General features: G+C 48.6%; 2 protein-coding genes and 1 long non-coding RNA gene across 7 annotated transcripts in view; 2 read left to right on the plus strand and 1 right to left on the minus strand.

Annotated features, from left to right (window-relative positions):
• Window positions 1-3,104, plus strand: part of Metap1d (methionyl aminopeptidase type 1D, mitochondrial) — a 72,686-nt gene extending 69,582 nt beyond the window's left edge. For 4 of the 5 annotated variants that reach the window (XM_031370597.1, XM_031370593.1, XM_031370594.1 and 1 more), the window contains 4 exons: window positions 338-435; window positions 1,650-1,697; window positions 2,604-2,682; window positions 2,770-3,104. In XM_031370597.1, the coding sequence (XP_031226457.1) occupies window positions 338-435; window positions 1,650-1,697; window positions 2,604-2,682; window positions 2,770-2,848 (304 nt within the window). In that variant the 3' untranslated portion in view covers window positions 2,849-3,104. Of the gene's footprint in view, window positions 1-337; window positions 536-1,649; window positions 1,698-2,603; window positions 2,683-2,769 lie in introns of those variants that run through there. The other variant, XM_031370595.1, reaches the window with a different exon arrangement.
• Window positions 3,105-6,472: 3,368 nt separating this feature from the next.
• On the plus strand, window positions 6,473-12,009 carry Dlx1 (distal-less homeobox 1). Its single transcript, XM_031370599.1, has 4 exons — window positions 6,473-6,694; window positions 6,794-8,276; window positions 8,926-9,125; window positions 10,272-12,009. The coding sequence occupies exons 2-4, from the start codon at window positions 7,964-7,966 to the stop codon at window positions 10,524-10,526; spliced, it is 768 nt and encodes a 255-aa protein (XP_031226459.1). The 5' UTR covers window positions 6,473-6,694; window positions 6,794-7,963; the 3' UTR covers window positions 10,527-12,009.
• On the minus strand, window positions 8,610-15,935 carry LOC116090299. The gene is made up of 2 exons (XR_004118632.1): window positions 15,636-15,935; window positions 8,610-11,123 (listed from the first exon to the last, which is right to left on the minus strand). It is a non-coding gene; the product is annotated as an uncharacterized LOC116090299 (long non-coding RNA).
• Between the last annotated feature and the right edge of the window lie 341 nt (window positions 15,936-16,276).

The raw sequence follows: 16,276 nt of genomic DNA on the forward strand, positions 1-16,276 counted from the left end.
GTGTGCATGCGTGCTTTGTGCGTGCGTGTGTGCATGCATGCGTGCGCACCTTCCTTGTGCGTGTCAGCGTACATTTGTAAGTATGTATGTTCACTTTCTTGCCTAAAAATAATCTTTGTTAAATGTACTTTGTGTACCTAAAAGGACTGCTAACAAGCATCAGCTGACACCAAAATTATTCTGGAATGCAGGCAACTTTTATGCTATTATCAGATTTGAAATAGAACTGATTTCTTTTTTTTTTCTTTTTCAGAGACTATTTTAAGTGATTTTATTTTTAATATTAATGTGCAGTAAAACATTTGACTAAATTAGATGTTGTTTGGTCACTTTAAAGCCGCATAACTCATCAGAACGGTTTGCAAGTCTGTCCACATTTTGTGGGACATGGGATAGGATCGTACTTTCATGGACATCCAGAAATTTGGCATCATGGTAAGAGTTTGTTTGGAAGCGATTTATTGAATGACATCGGTTTTCCTCCAAGTTCTTTCCTCTTGAATCCACATTGACCCCACCCCCACCCATATGAGAGTGTGAGATTATCTACTTCATTCTAACCAGCATGTTATTGTGTTGTTGAATTACAGCTCAGCATATTTCCCCAATGAGGTTTATTTGGGTTTTGGCCTTCTGAAGGAATCATGGCTGGAAGGCCCGAGGGACTAGAAAAAGTGACTGCAAACAAAACCCCACTACATTGCCGTCCCAGCAGCATGCACACACAACTGTTTTCTGTTTTTCTTTCTCTACCCCCTTTTCTAACCGCTGACTGTTGTGGTTAAACTTCACTACATCCTACACAGCGTTGACAGCTGATGTATTTAGCAGCATGTTACTCCTTAGTGATTCTGGTTTATGCCCACCCTTGTGTTCCTTCCCCAGAGTCCGGTTTTTCACTGTCTGGGTGTGTACCCTACAGAGAGAAGGCAGCAGCCACCAGGAGGGGTGGGAGAACTTGGGGCTAAGGTGGGACGCAGCTGTGGGGAAGAGTCCCAAGGAGGGGTGCGCATTTGAACAAGGGCTAAGAGAAAGTTAGCCCCGAGTCTTGCCCTGTGTACTCAAGATAGGACAAGTCCCTGGAAGAACTAGCTGGAGGATCCATGGAGACCCAGCAGAACAATGCTCCTCTGATCCAAAGAGCCCCCACCTGAGACATCTCTGAAGAGGTCCACATCTCCCTGTGCCTCACCAATGCCAGTGCTGGCAGCTGTTGAAGAATGGAGCCCTGCCTCCGGCTCCATCCTGCATGCCAGGAGGTGTCCTTTGGCAGTTTTCTGCCAAGACTTCTTTGGACCTAGGGAGACCAGGAGAGGTAGCATCAGGTGGCACTGGGAACAGCAGAGGTGAAGAGAAGGGGCTGCTGGTATCTGAAGACCCTAGCTGCCCCCTGCCAGGCCTTGGCAAACTGCTAAAGAGTGGGAGGGGTCTGAGAACACAGGTATCTCAAAGGGTGAAACACCCCCACCTCCTGCAAGCCCTGCGTTTAACTTTGTGTTTAGCTCATCCAGGTATCCATAACCCTAACCCTTTCCAAAAGCAAAATGGCCAAGTGTTTTTAAAGCCGCCCCACTCCCCCCAGCCCCCGTGTGCTTCTCTCTCCCCCTTGGTTCCTTTTCTCATACCTTCTTCCTATGTTTGCTTTGCAGCAAATGACAGTGATCTACTCATGGAGGAGGGCATGGCTTTCACCATAGGTAAATAGATGCTGGGCTCCTCTGTGGAGAGCTGGGGCCCCTGGACAGAAACTGGCCTTTGCTGAAGCTTGAAGTCCTGCAAAGGACTAATGAAGCTAATCAGCATAATGAAATAATTTGGATGCATAGTAAATGTGATTAAATAATATCCTCTAGCCCCGTCTTCCTAAATCAGATACTTACCGACACATTTAGGAGGCCGCAGCCATCCAACCTCTAATTCTGTTACCGGGATAATGTGCTGTTTGGTTTTTTGTTTGTTTTGTTTTTTCATTAGCACCCAGTAACTAGAGGCGATTAAGTCCCCTGCTCTCTGTCAGCAAGTGGCGTGTGCTCCGTGGCGGCCCATTCCTGGCTGATGGCATGATTGGTGTCACCAACAAATTCCAATCACCTAGGGCCAGCAAGGCCCCCTAGTTCTGACTGTAGGACTTAATGGAGAAGCAATTAGAGTAAAATAAGAAAATTGTTATTTGCTGATTAATGAACATTTTGAGCATGTTTTAAAAATTCAAATATTTTTTAAAAACTGACTGGAATTTATAAGAGGACTGGTGTTTGGGTGGTTATTATCCACAGGGTCCTAATTAAGGCTTGATTAAAATGCCCTTCTTTCTCAAAAAAAAAAAAAAATATGAACCAGGCAACTTCATACATTTTTTTAAAATGATGTTGCGTTTCCTCTCCCCACTGTTTAGTTTGTAGTGTACTGTGTAAGCAGCATCAATTATTAGCCCTTATAAGATGACAACACAAACTGTGGGTGAAACACTCAGGGAGGGAGGGGCCTCCTTATAACCTCTCTCTGTCTCTCTCTCTCTCTCTCTCTCTCTCTCTCTCTCTCTCTCTCTCTCTCATTACCAACTGAAACAATATCTACTATACTAAGTAGTTTCTCTCCTACAGAGCCAATCATCACTGAAGGTTCCCCAGAATTTAAAGTCCTTGAGGATGCATGGACCGTGGTCTCACTAGACAACCAAAGGTGTTTGGCCTGTTAGTTTTGAATTGCTGGGGGAAGGGAAGCCCGAGGCAAACTGCAGTGTCCTGACAGCAGCCCTTCATGTTTCAGGTCCGCGCAGTTTGAGCACACAGTCCTCATCACTCCAAGGGGAGTGGAGATACTGACCAAACTGCCACAAGAAGCCTGAGAATCCAGAAGGCCGCCAAGACCCAGCGACTTTTTTCTTAAAGAGACCTTCGAGGACTGAGGAGCCAATCCCAGGCCACACAGAAGTCTGCAGTGTCTAGGAGAAAATGCAGTGATACGGGCTTTGGGGACTCAGGTCCGACAGGACAGGACAGGACAGTCCTTGCGGCTGGAAAAACAAACCTCCCTTTCTGGGCAGGTGGTTTGCCCTTTCCCTGTCCGTATTCTGCCCAAATTAAAAACAAAAAACTCTCAAACCTATTGTGTCCAGTCTTTACACGGGACAGTTACAGAGGGGGAGGGGCAGGTGATTAGTTTTAGACTCTCCAAACTTTAACAGGCATGCAGAAAGGAAAAGAAAAACAAAAACAAAAACAAAACAAAACAAAAAAAAAACTGAACCCTTTAGCTCAAACTCTGTTTTACTCTGGTTCTCCCCGCCAACCCCCCACTCTGGATCTTAAAATGGCTGAACTGAGGACACTTCCAGAGGCAAGCACCTGCCTGCTTCCACCCCAGTGTCCTCTTCATCAAGGTTTGCCCCAGGAAGGATGAGCCAGAAAGTATTGCCTACAAACATTTTCTTGGCTGTGGACCATAAGTTTAGGCTTTCTGGAGATGTGAGCAGTCCAGAACCTTTACAGACCCCTGAGGCTCTTCACCAGCCACCAGCCATGCTTGATCCCCGTCCCAGCCTGAGAAACCCCCTCCACACACACACACACACACACACACACACAGAGAGAGAGAGAGAGAGAGAGAGAGAGAGAGAGAGAGAGAGAGAGAGAGAGAGAGAGAGAGAGAGAGACTAGATCATTTGTTGTACTAAAAATTTAAGCTGCAACCCTGTTCCTTAGATGTGTGTCTCTTGAGTTTAGAGCCCAGCTAGTCCTTAAACTGTCCTCCCCTGACTGCAGTCCTGGGACAGGCATTCCCCTGCTCCCTGGGCTATACAAATCAGGTGTTCCTGAGACTTCACAGGAGGAGACACCAGGCACATTTGATATAAAGTCTTAGGTGGCCTCACCTGGAACTCTCAGTGTTAACTATGGATCAACTTGTCTGCAGTGCCCACCTGCAGATTTCAGGAGCAGAAATCCATTCCTGCCCAAAGCATTCTGCTTTCCCTTGTCAGGAATCTGTTGAACCTACCTTCAGGGTGGGCTAGGCTGGGCTTCACAGGAAGCCAGTCCCCTCTGGGCATGACTAGAGGGGTCCAGAACATCAGTGGCTCTGGGATCTCTGGTTTGTGTTCATGCAGATGGCCAAGTGGCTATGTCCTTAATAGAGCTTGGGTCGTCTGGGGAGCCAAGGACATTTTACATTTGCCAGGACTGGTAGTTCAGAGGCATCCACAGGGAATTAGCAGGACACCCAGAGCCATGGAGGAAGAGGTGGGAAGCTGAGGCCCAGTACTTCGGAAAGTGGTACATCTCAGCTCTTCTCTAAACTTGGGAATTTCTCCATGGTCCCCAACCCTCTGGATCAGTTTTTGTACATTTAGTGATGTAGAGTGTTGTGTGTGGAAGCAATTCTAAACCTAGTTTGTTGGAGGGTAAGAAGGAGTGGGGATTTTAAAGAACAACTGGTAAACTTTTGAGGTGTTCTGGAATTTGCCAGGCAGAGGCTCAGAGACCGAAGCTGTGATCAGGGAGCATCCATATTCCCGAGAGAGGAACAGGGCCAGCTGCCTTAAAGATGCCAGAGAATGACTTCACTTCTTTGCTAGAGCAATCAGATTAACATGTGCTGTCTTTATCTGCAGATCAGTTTCCTCTCAGGTCCCCCTAAGGATAGTTTTATTAGGACCACAGGATTTTACCAACCACTGGGACGATTATTGCAGGTGGAGGTATTTATGAGGAAGGTATATAATCTGATTTAGTAATCTAGCCTGTGCTGCTAAACTCAGCAGCTCTGTAGGAAACAAACTTGAATCAAAGGAATTTCGTGTAATGTTCTTTCAAGTTAAGATTGGGAAGTAGATTTTTTTTTTAAAGAGCCTCCACTTGTCCACGTCCTCATCAGCTGGCCAACTAAATTGACCTGACACCTAACCCTGAGCCGCAGGGATTCCAGACAGGAGTAAGCTGGCCACCACCTGAGCTGCTGGCTCCTGAGGTGACTCCAGTGAATTCTGCTCCTGGTCTGGAACCTTCAGGACCAATGGGAGATTCTAAGTTCCTTTCATACTTGGGCTGGCAAAGGTCTAAGCATTTTTGGAACACGTGTGTCACTTTAGAGTTGGGCCAGTTGGAGGGATGCACTACCGGGGCTCACAAAGTAGAGATAAGATCTCACTTCAAGAAGTTAGCTGAGGCCTGTGCACCCTTTCAGGGGCTGGGCTCAGTTTCTCCCAAGACTTGCTTCCTTGAATTAGGAAATAATTCTGGAGTGTGCTCCCTCAGCTACACACAGTTCAGTTTTAAATGACTCCAGGCTCTGAAACCCTATCGCACCAGTCCCAGTAGCCAGCCTGGTCTCCTACTCCGATAAGTGGAAGGACAGCACCTAGTAGACCTGTGGTCGCTCTCCGGTTCCCCAACTCAGCCAGTTTCTGGGATAAACTGGTCCTAGGCAATCTGGCCGTCTCCCGTACCTTGCACTAAGTTCCAAGAGACACCAGTCTAGTTTTCCCCCATCCCAACCCCGGCGTACATCCGCAGCGATCACTTACATGGGCAAGGCCCGCAAAGGCGAAGAGACCTTCAGTTCAGATGGCATCCAAGCGGCTGCGTTGGGCGCACAGGATGGCACTCCACACCCCAAAACAGGCACTAAGAAGGAGCAATTAAAATCACGAGTACGACAGGAAGACCGGACGAGCCGAGCTGGAGTTCTTGGTTGGTGCTACAAAGCCTCACTGGATGGTTTGGCAATTAAGGGGAAAAAAAAAAAAAAAAAAAAAAAAAAACCTTTCAGGCGTTGGCAAACCCTTTATTGGTTTACAGAATTTGGACTGTTGTTTTTTGTTTTGTTTTTCTTTTTCTTTTGTTTTTCTCTTTTGCTCCAACCAACATGCTGCATAAAATGCTTCTGCGCACAGTCTCATGCCTTTAATCAGAAGAGGGAATCTGCAGGCAGGAGCTGCTGCTGAAGAAGTTGAGAGAGAGAGAGAGAGAGAGAGAGAGAGAGAGAATGTGAGAGAGAGAATGAGAATGAATCCCCTGTACTCATATCTGTAACGACATCACCGATGTAATTTGTTTTGAATGTTCATTTTTATTGGTGTTCCCTCTGCCAAAATGTGCTTGATTATAGAGGTCTCCCTGTGATCACTGTGCACTCCAGATAGGGGAAGGTGCCTCGGCGAAGGTTCAGCTCAGGCCAGATCAAATCCCCGGGCTGTTTAACGCTGAAAGGCTGCATGTTGCTATTAGTGTTAAATATATGGCTAATTATGCGTATGAAAATTAAACATCAGTGTTATGCTAATGGGGCGCCTTCAGCTGCGGATCTGAGCACTTGAGACTACCATTTAATCAAATGAATCAGTAACTAATACGTGTGCACGTGTGAACTTTCACAAGATCATTTCCCCCGGTCCCCGTCACACCGCTAAATTATGAAAGAAATAATTATCAACACTTTCTAATTACCTAACAAAGTAATTTGGGATTCATCGTGGGGCTGGCAGGATTGGGAACCAACAGTCCCTAGCAACCAGCGTAGTTTTGCGCCACGCGAGGTGGTTGTGTGGTAGTAGTGGTGGGTAGGGGCGAGAGAGCCTTTTGTGCACTTTTCAACACTTGCACCCAGAAGGTAGACAGCGCCTTGGCAGCTCTTTCCTTCAGCAGCTTCCCCACCTCACCCCCGGGCCCGGAGGCTCCAGCTTTGGCCACTGGAGGTGAGATAGAGACTGGGCGACAGAGAGGGGCATATCTAAACACAAATATTCAAGCCTACCACAGATCTGGATTTGCTGAGGGTTTCGGTGTCTCCCTAGGACTCCCAAACCCCAAGTACTCTGGCCAGACCCCAGGAGGTCGGAAAATGACCACCTGGCAGGCGTTGGACGCTCCAGCTACCAGGCGACCGTAGGCCCTCAGGACTCCACGCTGAGCCGCGCCCTCGGGGCGAGTGAGCCCGGGGCGCGTGGCTCAGGGGGAGTGGAGAGGGGAGGGGGAGGCAGGAAGGTTGGGAGGGAAAAGGGGGGGAGGCGGTGCGGCCGCCTTTCCTGGGTGGAGAAGCGCGGGTTTCTGGCTCTCCACGCGCACTGCTTTGATCAGACCCGTGCAGCCTCGAGCTGGAGTGGCCAGCTGGGCCTGGAGAGATGCGAGCAAGCCCCCGGGAACGGTGGCAACGGCGGGGCGGCGGCCGAGTGAGTGAGTTGGGCCAGAGGGCCCCCAAACCCCGATCCCCGGGATGTGGCCGAGAGAACCCCAACCTGGGAGGCGCGGCCTGGAGCGCGCTGAGCTAGGCGCAGGACGCTCAGAAGGACCGCTGGCTGCAGGCTACCTGGGTTGTCGCCCAGTGCGCGACTCCGCGATCCAGAGACCGCGGCCGGACTCTGGAGCGGCGCTCCGCACCGGACTAGGTGACCTCAAGAAGAAGTGGTCCGGGGTCCCAGGCGTTGGGGGCGGGCATAGGGTGGGGACAGCAAGGGGGAGGGCGACGGCAGGGCGCGGCTGGTTGGTGTCTGGGGCGGGAAGCGCGCGAGGGAGGCGGGAGGCTGGAGTCGCGCGCCTTCGAGGTCCCAGCGCGGACGCCGCAGCCCATTGTGCGTCCCGCTCCGCGCGCTCTGTTGCAGAGGAGCCCCGGCCGGGACGTGTGGACCCGATTCTCCCCAGGCCGGGCCGCGTCGCCCGCTCTAGTCCAGCGGAGCCCGAGCTTCTCGGACCAATCCCCGGTGATTATGCAAGAGAGCCGACCAATCAGCTCCAGCAGCTCATGAATATTTATGACCTTGGCTGAGTCAAAGCTTTGAACCGAGTTTGGGGAGCTCGGCAGCATCATGCTTAGACTTTTCAAAGAGACAAACTCCATTTTCTTATGAATGGAAAGTGAAAACCCCTGTTCCGCTTAAATTGGGTTCCTTCCTGTCCTGAGAAACATAGAGACCCCCAAAAGGGAAGCAGAGGAGAGAAAGACCCACACCCAGACCCCGCGAGAAGAGATGACCATGACCACCATGCCAGAAAGTCTCAACAGCCCCGTGTCGGGCAAGGCTGTGTTTATGGAGTTTGGGCCGCCCAACCAGCAAATGTCTCCTTCTCCCATGTCCCACGGGCACTACTCCATGCACTGTTTACACTCGGCGGGCCATTCGCAGCCCGACGGTGCCTACAGTTCGGCCTCGTCCTTCTCCCGACCGCTGGGCTACCCCTACGTCAACTCGGTCAGCAGCCACGCGTCCAGCCCCTACATCAGTTCCGTGCAGTCCTACCCCGGCAGCGCCAGCCTCGCCCAGAGCCGCCTGGAGGACCCAGGTACGTGCGCTTGCCAGGGACAAGGAGAGAAGGGAAAGAGAATAGGAGAGGGGGAGAAGAGGAGGGGGAAAGAGAAAAGACAAGAGAGTGTGGGGTAGAGAGAGGTGGGTGGGGGTGGGGAAAGCGCGGAAGTAGTAGAGGTTTCGGATATCAATCTGTGGATCCTTGTCACTGAAAAGAAAAATATATATATAAGTCAATTCAATTTACAACTGTCCAGCAAAGGATAAATCCGAGCGCGGCTCCTGGCACTGGCTGGGCCTCTGGGCCACTCGGTGCGCCGAGCACACAATGCCCTGCTGGAAAACAGAAACCCACATGTGCACGTATTAGTCTCGGTAATTATTTATTGCGTAGCGCTATAAACAATGTATGCAATTAAGGGTAATTAAACCTCAACTACCGCCTGCAAAAAATAGCAAACTTTCTCTGCAAAGGCAATAGCTGCGCTCTTGGGAACGACCCAATTCCGTCTGCAGCAACCAGGGACCTTGCGTTCGGACCTTGGGGGACCCTCTCGGTCTTTCAGGGTTTCTTGAACGTTCTTTTTCGGACCCTGCCTCTGCCAACCCATCCATAGACATTCATTCTCGTCCCTCCTCACTAAAGGCAGCAATAACAAGGGTCTCTGCTTCTGTTGTCCCTCCAGGGGCGGACTCCGAGAAGAGCACCGTGGTGGAAGGCGGTGAAGTGCGCTTTAACGGCAAAGGGAAAAAGATCCGTAAACCCAGGACAATTTATTCCAGTTTGCAGTTGCAGGCTTTGAACCGGAGGTTCCAACAAACTCAGTACCTAGCTCTGCCTGAGAGGGCGGAGCTGGCGGCCTCCTTGGGACTCACACAGACTCAGGTACATGGCCGCTCCGCCAAACAGGCTTCCGGAGCTGGGCTTGAACCCCAGGCTTCACATTTTTTGTTCGTTGGGCCTCTGGTTCTAGGTGTCACTGTCCGCCCCCCTCCCGTGCGTGTGTGTGTGTGTGTGTGTGTGTGTGTGTGTCCACCTCTGACTTTCAGCTTCTCCCCTCCCTCCCTCAAACAGTTTGCCCTAGCTCGGACCCTACCCTGACCTGCAGGCTACTTGGTCTTCTGTCCCTGGACTTGTGATCAGGCAGGGAACTGGAAGGATTTCCCCAGACGCTTTGTTTGGAGATTCTGAGGTCACACGTGCCTGAACAACTGGAACAATAGAAGGGGGTTTAATCTTCCCTTGCCTTTAAAGTGTGTAACTAATCACTCGGATCCTGGGCCTAAGCCTGCTCCCCCCACCTCCTCCTTCTTGTGAGGTGGCAGAGGCGGATCCTTCCCTTTGGTTCTTCACTTCCCAAGTTCCAGATCTTTAAGAAGAAAAAAAAAGTGAGATTTTTTTTTTCTTCCTACATATCTCTAAGACCCTGGGCAGTTTGTAAGTATTAGAACCGGAGCTGATGCCGATTTCCAAAGTCTGTCTCTAGATATAGGTTGGAGCTGGGGAAAGCAAATACACTTAGGAAGGTAAAAGAAAAAAAAAAGTTGGATTGAGTCTAAAGAGTTTAACAAAGCCGCAGTAGCCTCTTCCATCAGTCCTTCGACTCATCCAAAGGTAGAAAGGTACAAAGGAAAGGTGATCTAATTTTAATAAATGCCCTCCATTCCTATCTAGGTTTTAAATTTTCTTTATTGTTATTGCATTGTTCTACATGAGGTCTTCCATAAACATCAGCCCGGGTGGCACCGACTCTTTTGCAAGCCAAGACCTGACTCTCCCCTGTTCTCTTATCCCCCGGCTCTGAGAGCTGCTCTAAAGGCTGCCAGCAGCGGCCCGACGTGGGGCTCAATATTCTGGCATTTGGCGCTCATGGTGGGCTGGGGAGGCGATGGTCTCTGCCCCTTTATCCTGGAGCTGTCAGCTTTTCCGAAGGAAGGAGGGCGGGTGTTGTCCACCAGTCCCCTTTTTCCTCCCTAGACCTGGGTAGGCTCAGTGGTCATAGACTAGTCATGTTGTCGCCCGATCCTGCAGGTCAAGATATGGTTCCAGAACAAACGCTCCAAGTTCAAGAAGCTGATGAAGCAAGGCGGGGCAGCTCTGGAGGGCAGCGCGCTGGCAAACGGCAGGGCCTTGTCTGCCGGCTCCCCACCGGTACCACCGGGCTGGAATCCGAACTCCTCATCTGGGAAGGGCTCCGGCAGCAGCGCTGGCTCCTACGTCCCCAGCTACACGTCATGGTATCCCTCAGCGCACCAAGAAGCTATGCAGCAGCCTCAACTAATGTGAGGTTGTCAGTTCGCACTCACCCGCTTCCTACCCGTCTCCCTTGGCCTGGCCCTCCCGCCACCAGGTTAATCTACCTTTTCGCTTGCCCTGGGCCGGGAGGAGAAGGGCCCAGGGGCGGGGGCGGGAGGGCTAAAAAGAAAAGAAAAATGAACAGTGAAGACAGAGGGCTTGCTGCCTCCTCAGAGCCCCTAAAAGTCTGGCCCAGCGACTTTTCAGCTCTGGCTCCGAACCTGGTTTGGGCCACGGTGACAGCAGAGTGGCCTCAAAGCGCAGGCACAGCCACTGGAGACAGCCAGTGCCACAAGACAACCCGCTGGACCCGACCAGACTTTCAGCTTTGTGAGACTATCAGGAAAAAAAAAATACGTAGGAGGGGGAAATAATGCTCTTTTTTCGGTTCTGTCCGTCTTTGTCTCCTTTTTGCACTGTCTGTGCACCGAAGTCAAGGTCCTCGTGTGTCTGCTGTCCTCATTCTACGGCCTCTCCAAAAAGTCACCAGGTCTGAGCCACACCACTCTGCGGGCAGCCCATCACCGACTCATGGACCGCTTTTTCCTGAATGGTCTTCGTCCGGGCCCTGCTTGACCATCTGTGTAGCTTGTTTGGGAAATGGGGGAAATCAGAGGGAGGGGGGTTAATTTATTGAAAAACAGACTTTGTCTGACGCTGAGTGTTGGCCAATTCCAAGTTCTCTGGGACATGGAGTGGGCGCTGTCCAAACATACTATTTACCTTAAACACACCAAAAGAGGGAAGAAAGACGGGAAGGTGGCTTTTAAGGTACACAGTAACTTTTGTACTTGGCTGGAATAGAGAAGGGGAAGCAGAATGATTTGCATTTGAACATGCCACAAATTATTAAAAAGTAACAACAAAAGAAAGAAAGAAGTAAGGAAAGATATGTAAAGCCAACAGGATGTTGTCAAAAACGTTTGGACAAGAACACCCGGCCAAGAAGAAGAAGAAAAAAAATCATACTTTGGGCAGAAAGAGAGAGGACCAATGGGCCTTGGAGAGAAAATAATTTGTCCTGTGAAAGCACCCCAACTCCAGGTCGCTTTAAAGTAAGACACAAGCAGCTTTAAACAATCCACAACGGCTCGACCACAGAACCCCAGTCATCACCCTGAACGCATAGGCTCTGGTGCAGGATCTAATTGCTGTACATATTGTTGTTGTTGTTATTATTATTATTAATTATTCTTGTTGTTCTGTAAACACGTTGCACAGGCTTAGCCTCTATCCGTTCTGCTGTGTGTGGCTGTAAACCCGATGCTTTGTGAAAGGAGAATCTTGACATTTTACTTGTGAAATTTGGAAATGTGACCGATTGCAATCAACCGTGTTTTGTGTTCTCTATGTCAAAGTTTAGTTTTATATTGAGAATGTTAACTTATTGCTTTGTATCTTGGGGAGGGGGGGAACTTTGTAAATAAGTTATAAAGTTTCTTTGAGACAGTAAAATTATGGTTTCAAGAAAGAACCATTGCCTCCCGTGCTGCTTGAAGGGAAGGGGGGGCGCCCCTCCTCAACTCTGGCACATTAACATAGTACTTCTTACTTAGCTACTTAGCTGTTTACTAGGGAGAGATTGGGGGCCTCTAATATCTCGCTAAAATATCATACTAAGGTCTGTGGGGTGCTCCCAGAAGCCTGTTCCTCTTACTTCTCCCCCTCAGCACGGCCTGGGACCCTTGCCTACGTTGGAGAGATGGAGTGCCTATGGTTAGGGCATTTCACTCAGGAGCAGGTGTTTTAGGGCAGAGGTCCACCTCAGGCGCTCAGGAACAGAAAGACTGGGAAAAGCAGAAGCCCAGAGCAGCAGGCTTGGGAGACTGGAGCTCTCTTCTGGTGCCCTGTCATCCCTCAGGAACCCTGGAAACAGAGATACCCGGCTTTGCCCCATCCTCCACCCGGATCTGACCTAACAGATTTCGCTTGACCGCAGGCACAGGATAGCGCCTTGGCGGGGACAGGAAGCTCACGTCTTCCAAGCCACCGCCCCAATCAATCACTGAGGTCCTTGGGGACAGGGCATAGTCTCAGGGAGCCACTGGAGCCTCCCACTGTGTGTGTGTGTGTGTGTGTGTGTGTGTGTGTGTGTGAGCCATTCTTGCTTAATGCCTAGAGACTTCTCTGTACATACTCACGAACTAGATAGAAATGTCAAAGTACAGGGGGATTCGATGAATTTTGAAACTGAGAGCTGATCATAGTCACTCAACATTGCTTCCACCCCAGCCCCGAGTTTCAGATTCCAGTCCATTTTGAGAACACTTCCCTCTAGTAGAGCACCGGGATTAAGTTTGCTTCAAAAGAGCAATGTCTCTAACTGGGTAGAACCAGGCTGATTCCCTTGCACATCAGATGGTCTCAGGTCCAGCCTAACCCAGCCTAGTCCTAGCCCAAACCACAGACCCAGACTGAAGGCTATTGAAAACCCTAACCCGGACGGCCGGTTTTGTACGATTCCTGCTTCCCTGGCACCCTCCTGCTGCCCAAGGGGGTTCCGCCTTTGGGGGGTCCTTTCCAGCGCGCGGTGGGGAGCAGAGCCTGGAAGGCAGTGATCTGTGTTGTGACAAGCACCCATTTTTCAATTGGTGCTGGTGAAAGATCAGATGCGCGGAGCTCTTCTGACGCCCTTTGGGAAGGGGAGGAGGAAGTGGCGGGGCTGGAGGGGGAGTCGTATAATGGGAGAAGACCGGGAAGTAGGGTTGGATGAAGCTGGGGACTTTGATGCCTGTTCTGGGACTGAAATTGGGACTTTTTCTCTGCCGACCGCATCAGAACCAAGAAGTGCTCAGTGGCGAGATTAGACCAAGATGTACTATGGTAGTAGATAGACCCGGATTGAAACGGAGGAGAACCACTTCTCAGGCTAGGCCCAGGAGTATTTGTTGAAGCCTGAATCCAGCCAGGCCTGGATTCAGTTTCTTTGGGGATATGTGATTTCTCTAGCAAGGAGATTTTTCTCACTCATCAGACTCAGTCCACCAGAGGACAGCTAGTCCCCAACCGCTGCAGCCACAAGCAAAATCTGTTTGGTCAAGCCGATTTTAATACTTTGAGACATTAGCTTATACTAATTTAATAATCTCTTGCTAACAGTTCAAATAGAGAAATTATTAGTTTTAGCTCAAGGAAGGCGGTCTTTAGTTAGGCTCTATTATAATTATAAGCGGTTGTACTTTTTAAAAATGTTAATTTCAATATAGGCCTAATTAATACTGCCTTGTTACTGACAAGTAGTTCATCAAATATCTGATTCAAAGATTTTCATAATGAGTATATTAATTAAACTATGAATAATCTAAAGGTGGTTATATTTAAACAATACCTCATTATAATGATTAAATACTGATTTCGAATATTATGTCTTAACAATTGTCACATAGAAAACACAACCTTTCCTTATGTATGAGTCTGTAATGGCAAAATGCAATTTTGGGATTTTTTTCCCCTTGTTCAAAAAATGTGAACCTCATTTTAAAACACTTCTGAAATAGGTTACACACAGCTTAATGATTATCAAAATGACTCTTTTCTGCAAAAAAAAGACCCCAAAGTGCGCGTACAGCTGCAAACCCAAGAGGGTCAGCATCATTTCACTGTATTCTCTTCTTGATTACAAGCCGGGCCCATCAAACACAACATAATTACAGTAATTTCAGGTTTATTTATTCTAATGCAGTTTCCCCATCTCTCTGGTAATTATGAGCAATTTTTTCGCCCAGGGAATCTTTTTGCATTAACAAAAGAGATAACGCACTGAAAGCCAAATTTGCTGTGCATTGAGAAAAGGAAAAAAAAAAAATCAAATAGGTGCGAGCTGCCATCTCTGCAATTCTCCGGTACCGGAGCCGGCAAATTGCTTGCAGGTGTATGGAGCAAGCTTGTCAATGGCCGGGCCTCCAAATTAGCAAATGCACAGCGGCAAAGTAATGAAGACAGACTTAGCAAAATTGCTAAACAACAGATACCTCTTTAATATCTTCTCTCACACACACTAGCTCTAAAAGGGGGTAGGAGTGGGGGTGGGGCACAGTCCCAACCTTTCTCTCACTGGTCTTGGCTTTCGGTAGCTTGGATGGGCTGAGCGGTCCTGTGAGTGGTGAAATCTATTGGTGGGAGAACCCAGAGCCTACATTTTGACAATATTTTAAGAAGATAAACTGGAAAAAAATCTATGGTCCACAGCTTGCCTTCGCTGATCACTATGTTGTATTACTATTTCTATCTTCAGGGACTCTGCACCTGGCCCAGGTTAGACGGTTCTTCAGATGTCCTGATTCTGTACTTAACAGCTAAACACCACAAAAAGTCCTCAAAATCCCTTCCACCTCTGTGGCCCAAAGTGTGAATTTGTTTGTAGGAGTCTTGGAAGAAATTAACTGCATCTTTCCCTTTTGAAGGAATTACCCTCTGCTTTCCCAAAGAAGAGCAGGTCTGAGTGCTGGATACAGATAGACCCTGAGTTATTAGATCAAGAAAAACAGTGCAAAGTAGGAATGAATGTTTGCCCCCCCACACACCACCTATAAACCTGTATCCTAACATCCATCCCTTCCTCCCTTTATCTTCTGAAAGTCCATTTGCAGAGTTATTTGGGTTTTGCCTTCCTCTCACCTGGGGTTAAAGACCTTTGAAATCACAGAATAAAGCAAACTTTTCTGTTACCTGGCTCACATAGCCATCAGAACCCCCATCTAATCCAGCACAGAGTGTAAGGGTTTCTTTCTCCTGTGCCCATAAAAATTTCTTTCCTGTCCCGAATTTCACAGTAAATCCCAATTCAAAGTGGAAAAGCAAAAAGCTCCAAAAGGTGCTTCCCCAGGCTCAAGAAACATTATCACCCCCACCCATCTCTTCCTTGCCCCCCTCATCCCCCCCCACAATCTTTAGGGATTAACACTTCCTGAAACATCAAGTGTTTTTATAAAAAGGGGAAAAAAATACTCCTGACATCGCTGACAAGAAGTTTTGATGGAAGAATTAGCTGGTGCATACATAATCACTCCCCCACCCTCCTACTCCCGGAGCGGGAGCGGCTGCGGCTGCAAAGCGCAGCCTTCCAACCCTCTGAAAAATGAAACCGGTTTCCACCCTTACCTTCTTCAGTGTCTATTTCAGATAATCTGGACACACACTCTTTGCTACATCAAATCAAAAGGGTCGAAGGCGGCTTTTGGCTGGGAGAATGACAGGAAAGAAAGCGCAAAAAAGAAAAAAGGAAAAAAATAAAACCAAGGAAGAATAGGAAAATACAAAACCCAACCAAAACCAGAGCAAAACAAAATCAGAAAACCAAAAAAGAATTCCCCAGCCCCATCTTCCTATGCTGAGCATAGAGTGGAGGAAAGAGGTCCCCAGGACCAGGCGCCTCCGAGCGCCGCAGGCTTTTTGCATCTCTGAGCTTGCAGAATAGAACTGAAAATTTCGGCTATATAGCCTCTGTCTTTATAGCTGATGAAAAAAATTGCAGATTATTAGCATAAATGTTTACTCTTCATTACGCTGATGACATTGTGCACTCGAGATCTTGGTAATCTTTGGGAAAATTATGAGTAATTTTTAAAAATTTTAAAGCAGCAGCAGTTACCATGCAATTCAGGCTAATTCTGCGTAGGCTCCGAACGGATATAATTATCGAGGAGTCAAGATGTTATGCTAAAAACTATGCATTGATATTCCCATTTATTATGTACATACAACTTTGACAATGTTGATGCTTGAAATAGCAGGAAATTGTC

The sequence above is a fragment of the Mastomys coucha genome, unplaced genomic scaffold (assembly GCF_008632895.1).
Source record: "Mastomys coucha isolate ucsf_1 unplaced genomic scaffold, UCSF_Mcou_1 pScaffold15, whole genome shotgun sequence".
Taxonomy (NCBI): Eukaryota; Metazoa; Chordata; class Mammalia; order Rodentia; family Muridae; genus Mastomys; species Mastomys coucha.